At 41.2% G+C, this 11,169-nt stretch overlaps 1 protein-coding gene across 1 annotated transcript; it reads right to left on the bottom strand.

Moving 5' to 3' along the window:
* Positions 1-3,851: 3,851 nt before the first annotated feature.
* Positions 3,852-5,681, bottom strand: LOC135168147 (uncharacterized protein F54H12.2-like). The gene is made up of 6 exons (XM_064132069.1): positions 5,532-5,681; positions 5,214-5,337; positions 4,839-5,022; positions 4,431-4,791; positions 4,121-4,325; positions 3,852-3,895 (listed from the first exon to the last, which is right to left on the bottom strand). The coding sequence occupies exons 1-6, from the start codon at positions 5,679-5,681 to the stop codon at positions 3,852-3,854; spliced, it is 1,068 nt and encodes a 355-aa protein (XP_063988139.1).
* Positions 5,682-11,169: the final 5,488 nt, after the last annotated feature.

The following is an 11,169-nucleotide window of genomic DNA, read 5'->3' as shown; positions in this document are numbered from 1 at the left end:
TGCGAGGCGCGTCAAATATTCGCAATACTAATTAAACATACATCACTAAACTCTATCAACTTTTCTAACCCTCAATTAACCTTAATAAACGCAAAACGCGAAAACGTAGACAAAATAACTATTGAGGCGAATTTCCCCAAAAGACAACTAAATCCCATTTCAAATGTTTTTCCAATCTTGAATCGACTGGGTCATTCTCTCTGCACACTTACGATCGAATCAACAAAAAAATGTAGTGTATCGTTAGATTCCGCTGTGAGCGAAGGGATTCCCTCAGAATTCCTTACAATCAAAACAATGACTTCCAAAACAAAATCGGAGCTGAAGAGGCTCACTGTCTAAGGCAAACGGCGATCGAACATCAACGTACGATTTCGTGTTTTCCTCTTATTTTCGAGTGTTTCTGGTAGTTTTTGATCGCGAATTTGCGATGGAGATCGAAGTGGACCAGACGAAGGTTTCAGGAAGTCCACTTTCTGGTACTCGAGTATCGAATAAAGGAAAGAATTTCATGAATCTTGGAAAAGTGAACCTGAGTTTTTTGGGTGGGTGAAAAGTGTTCAGAACTGTCCAAATCGTGTATTTTGTTGTGCTTGCAATAAACAGATGGCCGCTGGGAAATCTGAGCTTCGGAGGCATGCAGGGACTGAAAGACATAGGGAGAATGTTTTGAAGCCCAATGTCATCCTCGGGGCTCAAAAATTAATTGATGAAGGGATTACTCTTCAGGAAGATTCCAGTAGTGCTGCGTTGACCCATAAAAAGCAGTTACAACCGCCGAAATTCTCTTGTCGAATTTTGATGCAGAGCATATTGTCCCGATCAGCTTCGTCGATCACTTCCTTTCTGTGCTTAAAGGATCATTTCCAGATAGTATAATCGCGCAAGATTGATCTCCGAAACGTACAATTTTACATGTTAATAAGTTTTTGATTCTTGCAGACAAAACAACGGATATTTTTAAAAAGAAAGTTCTTTGTGTTCTCGCTGGGTATGTTTCTCCTGACAACGGTAATGTTAACACGGAATTATTAGATCTTATCGAACTGGACCCAACGGGTGATTCAGCAGAAAAAATTTATAATTCTTTTCAACTATCTTTATGCGGAAAACAAATTCCTTTGTACAATATCGTGGACTTGACTTGTGATAACGCGAGTATTATGGTCGGTGTTATAAATTCCTTCGCACAGAAATTGGAATTAGAGGTTCCCAATTTGATTTTGATGAATTACATTTGCCACTCATCCGCGATCGTAGTGTCGAAAGCTTGCAGTCAGTTGCCTAATGAGCCAGAAGAATTAAATAGAGGTACATCGATGTTCCTCTCGAATAGGCCAAAGCGATGCGCGATTTTAGACGAATAACAGGAATTCTTCGGAAAAGAACAATTTAAACTATTGAAACTATTATAATCATCGGCTGCTCATTAAACTCAGGCTCTCTCGAGAATTCTCTATATCATGAAAAAGCATGCAATTAATTTTTTTTCTCAGAACCAAATGGCTCTTTTCAGGGCCCCCAAATGATAAACGTGGAGAACGCAATAAAGTTTTGTTAGTGATATCCTGATCTTTGTTAAAAAAGATTGCATAATATTAATTCAATTTTATGTTTGCGACGGAAAAAAATTAGATATTTCGACAATTGACCCTCTGGCCCCTCATCCACCTCCTTCGGACCCGAGGGGCGCTGGCTCCATTCCCAAGTGAGACTCTTGGCCTCTGATCCACCCCCTTGTGATCCTCCGGACGCTTGACCCACTCCCACGTGACCCTCATATGCCTTGACTATTCCACGAAATTCTCTCCTAACATTTCATTCATCCCCACCCCCCTTACTCTCATAACGCATCAAACATTAATTGCCCCACAATGGGCATCTAAGCTACTGAAAGAAGGAGTCATTTTGTTGGCGATCGAATTCAAGCGTTTAAACGCAGCGCCGAGCAACCTGCGCCCTAGAGCGCAGTGGTACGCGAGTAAGGAGTGGGAGACTTGCGGGATCCGCATCTGGCATCACTGCCTTCAACATGCACGCGAGCTATCGCTATGATACGATTCAGAATTACCTTCTACTGTGAAAACTATGTCTTATTTCTAAGAAAAACTGACGGGATGAGGTCGATGTCTTTTTGACGACAAAATACATCCATGGAAAAGCCCTTGTCTGCCAGAACTGCATCTTTCTTATCCATTTTTTCTAAACTTTCACTTCGCTCAAAAATAATATTGTCAGAAACTCTTCCTCCATAGGCTTTGCTTACAAAAGAAATTATATCTGCAGGAGTGACTCCTGTCATGAATTTGACCATGTTCCTTGACTGGTAATGGGAATATGTTTGCAGCTGACGAAATAGTTTCGAGGGTCTTTGTATAGGAATTTCTGTGCAATCCACAACTACTTGTACATCTTCGAAACCTTTAAAACATTGCGGAAAATTTTTGAGTTTACTATTTTTATCAGGCCAAAAACAGCGGCGTTTAAGCAAGTGTCCAGTAAGTCGATCATGCAAAAAATTTGAGATCTGCAAGTATTGGTATTGCATTTAAAGAGATGTGCTAAAATAGCATATGAAGGATTTCGCTTCAACTTCATGAAAGTCATAATGACAATCTCCCGTCCACACAGTTTTTCACATCCATTGTATGATTTGCCAATATGTTTCATTAATGTCTTAATTGTATTCAAAATCCCAACACTTACACGGCCTGTCAGTGTACTCAGTTGATGGTGAGAACCAATGGAATCAATAAACTTCGAGTAGTAAGTGGGCACGATTGGAGAATTTTATTCCAGGAATCGTCCCCCTTCCCCCCTTTTTCCAGACGTGTCCGAACACGTTTTCCCCATTGTCCTTTGAGGAGGACGTCGCCGCTCTAGGGCCCCCTGGGGTGAGGGTCCCCAAAAAATGTCATTGTTCGACAGGAAGTGGGTGGTGGGTGGGTGGCAAGGGCCACGTGATTCAAAAGGGGGGGGGGTAAGGGTCACGTGATTTAAGGGGGGGTGGTAAGGGTCACGTGATTCAAAGGGGGGCGTGGGAAATGTGGGTATATATGTGGAAATGAAATAAATATATAATACATAATTTATTGAGTATATAAATCATTTATTCAGAAATTATACTTGTATGGGGGGTGGTACATAATATTGGGGATTTAAAAAATAGTGGTAATCAAAATTATTATTATTATTATTAAATTAATGCAAACGGAATATATTTTTTAAAGACCGTTGGTTACATTGCAAACTACCTTTACCAGACAAGTTCTGAAAAGGTTTACTTAAATTTCTACGATTACAATTGTGTTTTCGAATAATTTTGTGGAACATTTTCATAACAATGCGATCGTTACGTTTTGTGTCTGAAGTAAATAGTTTATGAAAGGACTGTAAAGACCGATCATTGAACAACCAGTGAAGCACAGCAATGCAGTACTGCCCACAAACATTAGACGATATATCTTGGAGTCTTTTCTAGCTCCATTCATAAACATTGCAATTTCGCTTAAGGCGCTGAGAGATTCGTGTATCGAAGGGTGGCATTCCGAAGCTGTCGAAATAGATTCCTCGCCTATTTGAACCGAGGTAAACGGCAACCCAGTGGCTTCCTGCCTGATTGTGGTTGACGGTGTTGATGATGATTGCACAGGGTCGGGGCCATGTCTAGGGGACACGGTCGGCAGGGTAGACACCTCCAATGCATGCATCTGTATGCGGTAATACTTCCAGGAGCTCAAACGTATTCATAGACCGACGGGAAGCCGGGAAATTAGCGGGGGTCTCGTTCAGCAGGCTGGATGCAACTAATGCAATCTTATGTTGCGCGTCCATTAAGTAGTCTTCCATCTTCATCCACTGTAGTCGACAATAACCTGTCTTGTGGAATCAATTTCTAGCAAATTGTCATATTCGGCGTACAACAAACAATTTACATTCTGCTCTGTTGCTTTATTGAAGCGAACTTCAATGCGAATACTTCCACTTTTCACCAAATTCCAATGGCCAGCGGAACTTGCAGATAAATCAGGGGTCAGATCGAACGCGAACAAGCAAAATCCATCGGAATAGGCCGCACGAGATATGCTATTTCCATGGTCACTGAAATGTGTTCCAGTACCAGCAAATAGTGTGTTGAATGCTTCCACATCTAGGCAGACGCCAGAGGTGAAACTTGGCTGCAGAGGTTTTGTAGGTACTTGACGTCCATCGACATTCAGACATAAAAAGTTTATCCCAAAATTTTGAAAGTTGAAGGGATTCTTCTTCCTCGAGCCGTTGAAACTGGCATTTGCAACAAATCCCAGTATGATTCTTTTAGGCAGCTGTCCCAAAATCGCATTGTCTATTGTCTCTCCCATAATCCCATTATGGAGAACAAAAGATTTGACCTCAACCCGTGTCAAAGGATATTTCGCAGTTGTATTTGCAAGCGTTTTAGCATGAGCTATCAAAATTCCAGGGCTGAGTTTGACACGACGAACAATCAAGGAGGCTTCTACTATACGCAGCTTATAATTCAGGGCACTATCGTCCATAAGGCAAAAGTCGTCCTTTGCACGGATAAGACGAACGCGTAGCTCTACGCCATTCATCAAAAACTTATCTTGATTGAACACGTCACAATGTAAATGTCCCAGTAAATCAAATGCTTTTCCACCTTTAGTAAAGGCCTGACGTGAGACTAGCCCATTTTTGTTTCTCGCATCACCCACCGCTACAGCAGGAGAATCCATTGCACCATAGCTATCCGTAGCCCAAAGCGACATCCGAGATGTGAGGACTTTGCATCTGTACCATAGTTCAGTAATGTTTCAATGTATGCTCTATAGGCGTACAGATTATTCGGAGGCGTCACAACTTTTTGGTTGAAATATACATCCACTTGGTTAAACATTGAATGTAAAAAATTATTCACAGGACCAACAGAGTCCTCGAGTACAGCAGAGCCATCGGGTTTCAGAATTCTGGCACGAACTTTGATCATGGTATGTGCCAAATCAATATATTCTTCTCCATGGCCTGGTACGATGAATTCAATTGGGGCATCGTCCGACAGCGTAGATACAGGATTGTAATAAACAATTTGAGAATTTTCAATACTTGTTTGGGTAGGTGGTATGGTAAATAGGTCCAGCTCCGACTTCACACACTCAGAAGAGTGCGAATGTAGAAACGACATGATAATTAGTTGAAAATATCGTACAAATCACGAGTCTTCTGCTTTGATTTGTGTCTCGTTACTTTTTTCACTTTCTTGCTTTTTTTGTTTGCAACGGGTCTCTTCTTTTTATTCTTCCGAGTTTTGGATGTCTTGGCAGATCCGCGGCCAGTGAGCTTATGAGAAGCGAGGCGTTTACGCTTCCTCTTCTATCCTGAACCACGCATCATGGTCCCAATTTTGTCCTGGGCCCTCCTTTTCAATTTCAATCCAGACTCGGCTAATCGGTCTTCCAGCGCCACCTTTAAAGGCTTGCCATTTGTCACTACATCCCCAACAACGTTAATACCCGCATTGAGAGATTCTTTACCGACAGCTCTGGCTGCGCTTCCCAGATAGGGCAGAATGCGCCGAAAAAGACCCCCAAGGAAAGCACCAATTCCATGTCCTCTTTGATAAGGACTTCCAACGAATACCCTTCCAAAATCACTATATCGATCCACTGTTCCTCCACCAGCATGGTTTGCGTAATATGTAATGTAGGGACTCATTTTTTAGTCAATCAATCCTCTTGAAATGAAGTGTCACGTTCAAAGGACCATACTCGAATGGAATCATATCACCCTGATTGCATCTTATATCTATTTCAATTGTGCGAAATGAATACCTCATCAATGGAATATAATGAGGAGTGGAAAACGTAGTACAGTGTATGGACCCATAGGTATACGTAGAAACGCTGAATGGTACCACTCGTAGCAGAGATGACTGCACGTCACCTGTTACGGAGGGTACACAAATATCGCTGTAGATGAACAAATTCGCAGGCAAGCCTCTGGCCAAACTTGCTGGTAAAGATCCTTCACAATAGGGCCTGGCGCTTGTGAGGTTGTGCACACGTCTCTCAAACCCCAACATATCGGCTACTTTATCGGAAAAGTCTAGTGCATGAACTGTGCTAGTGCAGTTTCTGGTGTTGCAGTGTTTTACAATTTTCACAAAACCTTGTTGAGTCAAATATTCAAATCGGATATGAGCACTCAAAGGCGGAAAAGTATTCATGAACCCCAATAAATCTGTTATATCTTTGAAAACTGCAGTAGGTAGAAAAAATGTTTGTAGTGCGTTTACCTTACTCTTATTGGAGATTGCATTACTAACGAAATTGATTGAAGCATCTTTTCGATCACGTATATGTAAAAAATTGCAAGGAAATTGTATTTCACTCAGACCCACTACCCATTCTCCTTCCAGTTCAACTTGTTTTGGAAGCAAGGTTGTGAATTTCGATGCTGTATTATCAGGATGATAGCTCATGCCGCTGTTGCTGGGAAGCACCATATAAAATTCGTTTCTTTTCATTTTTTCCCAATTGCATGCAGTTCTGCAGCAGGTATCCAAGAATCAAACTTATCAGGATATCCTTCCCAATGAACAAGAACCTGCTTATTTTTTCCTTTTCCCTTGGAGCGTATGACACGTTCCACTATGAACTCGTCCTCGTCCGTTGGTTTATTGACAAGCACCAATTCTGGTTCGTAGTAAAATCCCTCAATTGGTTCGTCAGCAAAATCCATCAACTCGTATATCGGCAATGATTGCTTAAAAACAGCTTTCGTTATTTTGAATATTTCTTTACTCCAATTAGTTTCATATCCTTTCTCAAAGGTGCCTTTCGTTCGACTGATGCGTACATAGTCGCCAACTTTGTATTTAAAGGATTCTTTACGTGGTTTCTCCGTCTTGAATCGCCTTTGTATATTACGCCATACGTATGGTGCATTATCCATAGTCACAGCCGCAGGCGCCATCTTTATTGAAGAATGTTGCGCGTTGTTATAAAACTCGACAATTTGTTTCAAAACATCTGTATACTTATATGTTCGACTATATGTGAAGTAACGCCACATACGTTCCTTCAATGTCCGATTGAAACGCTCTACAACTGCAGCTTTTATGTCGGGATTACGTGCAACACGAAATTTTATTTTCTTATCAGAAAAAAATTTTTGGACACTGTTGGCCATAAATTCTTTTCCCTTGTCCGTTTGTATAGAAACAGGAACGCGCCCTCCATTTGTATCCATTATACGCTTGAAAGTTTCAAGAACCTGTGATGCTGATTTATCTTTCAATGGTTCTACCCAGGCAAACTTACTCAAGACATCAATAACTACAAGCAAATATGAAATCCCCTCATTATATGTTTTTAATGATCTCAATTCAACTAGGTCTGCCTCCCACACATCATCAATGTTGGTTACTGTATAATGAAGACGTGGAAATGTACGCTTAATGGGTTTATGAAGAGTATAAATGTTCTGAGCATTAAGCCAATTTTTTATTTCACTTTCAGGTACTCCTTTCTTATGTTTTGACAAAATATTTCGAGCCCCTGTGTAGGCCTCAGGCTCTGGAAGGTTAAAATATGTCCTCGAGAGTTTTTCATTGTTCAAAACGGAAGCCATGATGTAACTTTGTCGGTTTTCGCAGTGTAGGGAGAACTAAGCCGGGGTTTTTTCGAGTTTTTACGGGGTCGATGAACAGGAGGAGTGCGTGATCTATAGCTTTTCCTTCTTCTACCTTCGTCTACGGAACTCTCGTCCTCTGAAATTTCAGGTTCTCTTCGATTCCTAATGTCTGGCAATGCTGGTGGAGGCTGATGAAACTTGGGATTACCCAGGAACTCCCGAGGGGTGTTCAGGCTTTGGAGATAAACGGCGAAATGCTCCCATCCTTTAGCTGAATATGTTTTCCGTGCTCTGACAACATCTTGTATGAGATCCACAATATTGACACCAGGCCAAACCCACGCCAATGTCTGTGCGTCCAAAGTCACTTGTCCTTTTGAATTCCATTTGAGTCTGTGAGCAGTATCAATGGCGTCAATGTATTCTAGTATACCAGCGGCTTTTCGCTGATATACTTTAGGTACAGTAGCAACAATAGTTTTTGGGTCGTATCGTTCAGTGGTTTCAGTTTCAACGTGGGCCTCTGTTTCTAACGCCGGCGTTTTATTTTGTTCGGTATAAAACAAATATCGCCTCAGAACGTCGTTATACAGCTTCCATTTTTCATGATCGTCTCTCGGGCTTTTCGAATTTAAAATTCCCAATAGCTGGGTATCTAATCTACTTGTAACAGTGCCTGGAGTTTGGGCTGATGGCTGAATTTCTTTAGCCAATTCAGTTAAAACATGGTGAGCATCAACATGTGAAGAATTTTTTTTTAGACGTTCCACACTGTCCTCTGGTACAAGAATCATTTTACGTGCATGTTCCATCCTTATACAATGGCTGAGATAAGTGCGCTTATCAGAGGACCCAATCGCATCGGTAAAATTGAACCACCTTTCTGATTAATGATTTTTTTCTTGCTATTTAAACTTTGTTTTTTATCGGCGAGTTTTCTCAATAATTTTTTATGTTTGCACAGTTTTGATTTCTCGCAATTTTTCAAAGGAATATTTCCGTGTAGCAAATTTAAAGCACACTCGCAAATGCAGCGAATTAAATCTTTATTAGCGTGTTGTATTATTACTCGGCGTAGCCTGGGTGGTGCGTAGATGAGTGCGTGTAATAAGGCTGTATTTTTTTCTCCCAGCGACTTGCGAACAGAGCCGCTTTCAGAACGACTTCTCGTTGCCATCACACATGAACGACTGGTACACTCCGTGATGCCCCTCCTCCTTTTATATTGCGATCCTTCCGCGGAATATAAACATATTGATGGGGATCACTGGGGAATACATTGTTACGAAACCTACAGTTTTCAGGAGTCGATTGTTTCAAATCTAGCAACAAATAGCCATGAGCTGCCGAAGTTGCATCAAAATAGGCTTCTTGCAGAAATTTTGGATCTTCTGGATATATTTGACGAGCCAAATGGGCAATTTGTGCACGATCTCTGGGATTTTTAAATACGACGATGTAATTTGTATTCAATGAAATGTCTATCTGTCCTTTTCCTTGGTGGAATAAATTTTGAGATAGAAACATTTCACTGAGATTTTTATGATGGCTTCCTTTTGTAAATAAATCAACTATTGCACCATTCGAAGATTCCCGCATCAAATCGTCCACGACAACCAATTTTGGCTTATTATCATCAAAATCTCCAGATCTTGGTAGGCCTCCACGAAATTCGACAAAATTATTATCATAATCCGAATATCCATTCTGCCACTCAGGGTAATAAAAGATCACTTTTTCAATTTGTGTATCGCACATTGGCTTAATTTCCTTCAAAAACCTTTTAACAAAAAATGTTTTTCCACAACCCGTGGGACCACAAATCATTGCAGTAAAGGGATGTTTCCACCTCGTGTCCATATTAATCATGATTAATCATGCCTAAAATCTCATCATTTTATACAATTTTACGATATCCGAAAATATGGATTTGAAAATGCTAGAGAGGGGCGTGACGTAATGCACCTGTATTGGGGTCAAGTGGGCTTGCCTATGGCTAGGGCAAGGACAATGCGCGTAGGCGGGGGCAGGTAAAAAAGGTGAAGTGCAGTAGCCCCGTGTGGCGCCAACAGTAAAACCCCTGATTTTTCCCAATATAGCCCGAATTTTCTCGCACTAACTGCAGTCGTCCAACGGACATTCCCAATGTCGGACCCAAACGATTTAGCGGGGCCCAGTGACCCGTCCGAAGAAAATACTACACCTCCACAGGGAGATTTTGATTGGATAAATAATTTTGATCTTGAGTTATTCGGTGATTTTGCCATTGAAAATAATTTTGATGGAGATTTATTCGAAAATTTTAATTCTGAGCTCTTTGATATTCAATGTGGTGGTGGTCAAAATGTTGTGAGTGACCCTAGGGCTTTGGAAGCTGTTGAAGAGTTTAATCTAGATTTACTAGATCAACAGAATGGTAAGTATCTAGCTTCATACCTTTTATAATACCGAGAAAAAATTTTAGGCATATTTTTTTATTGAAAAATACTAAACCCTATTTCAGATCAGCAAAATGGCCGCGAAGAAGAGATTGAAAATCGATTGCCGGCCTTAAGGACAATACGACGATCACGCCAGAGACTTCCACGTTTCAAACTCGACACACATGTGATGGAGTTTGCAATCAACCCTTTACCTGAAAGTCGTGACCCTGCCGATTGGGTTGAAGAAGCTTTTCGTGATGTCTATAATAAAATTATTGAGGCTGGAGGACGTGGTATAAATCGAATGTGTCTTACATTCAAATTTGCAAATATGCAAAGAGACAATGCCTGGATAAGTCCACGTGCGATCAACGGATATGAGTTTCAAGATCTATGGAATCTTGTCAGCTCTATCGCGCAGAGCGCAAACGGTTTCGGATGTGCCGATAAGTTTTGGATCAAACTTCACGTGGCTGAAGCCCCGGTAGGTCAATGTTTCCTTGAAAACGGCATGAAAAGAGGGCTTAGTAGAAAATGTATCCTTCAGATTTCGAATGAAGATGGCTTGTGTCTAGCCCGATCACTTGTTGTGGCCAAAGCACATGCAGAAAAATTAAAAACCAGAGCGGATAAGGGCAAGATCCAAGAGGTATGGCAGGCAATCCGGCAATGCAAGGGAAAAATGCAACGTAAGGAGGCCGAAAGACTAACTCAAAGGGCTGGAGTCATTGCTCCTGACGAAGGCTGTGGTCTACAGGAAGTTGCTCAATATCAGCGATACTTGGCTGAAGAAGGATGCCTTATCAAGGTCTATTCCCTCATGAGAAACGGAAAAGATCGCCCTGTGCTCTACGATGGTACACCTGAATTGATTAGCAGAAAGATGGCCGTCCGATATACCTTACCGATTGTGTATTATCCTGAAGAGAACCACTATGAGCCAATCCAAAATTTACCTTCATTCTTTGGCGTGAAGTATTATTGCGAGCATTGTAACAAACCTTACACTACGCAAGGACATGTTTGTGATAAGACTTGTGATAGGTGTTTGAAGAATCCTCCGTGTGACTCTACGATTGTTGATAAAATAGTGTGTGACGATTGTAATCGAGAG

This window comes from Diachasmimorpha longicaudata, chromosome 12 (genome assembly GCF_034640455.1).
Source record: "Diachasmimorpha longicaudata isolate KC_UGA_2023 chromosome 12, iyDiaLong2, whole genome shotgun sequence".
Classification (NCBI taxonomy): domain Eukaryota; kingdom Metazoa; phylum Arthropoda; class Insecta; order Hymenoptera; family Braconidae; genus Diachasmimorpha; species Diachasmimorpha longicaudata.
The sequence above is the reverse complement of the archived record's forward strand: the minus strand, read 5'-3'. Positions and strand labels throughout refer to the sequence as shown.

Coding starts and splice junctions, on each gene's coding strand:
- LOC135168147 (XM_064132069.1), bottom strand. CDS start 5,681: ATGCTGGTGGAGGAACAGTGGATCGATATAGTGATTTTGGAAGGGTAT. Junction 4,792..4,838: donor GTGACGCCTCCGAATAATCT/GTACGCCTATAG, acceptor ACTATGGTACAG/ATGCAAAGTCCTCACATCTC. Junction 3,896..4,120: donor ATTCAACACACTATTTGCTG/GTACTGGAACAC, acceptor ACAATTTGCTAG/AAATTGATTCCACAAGACAG.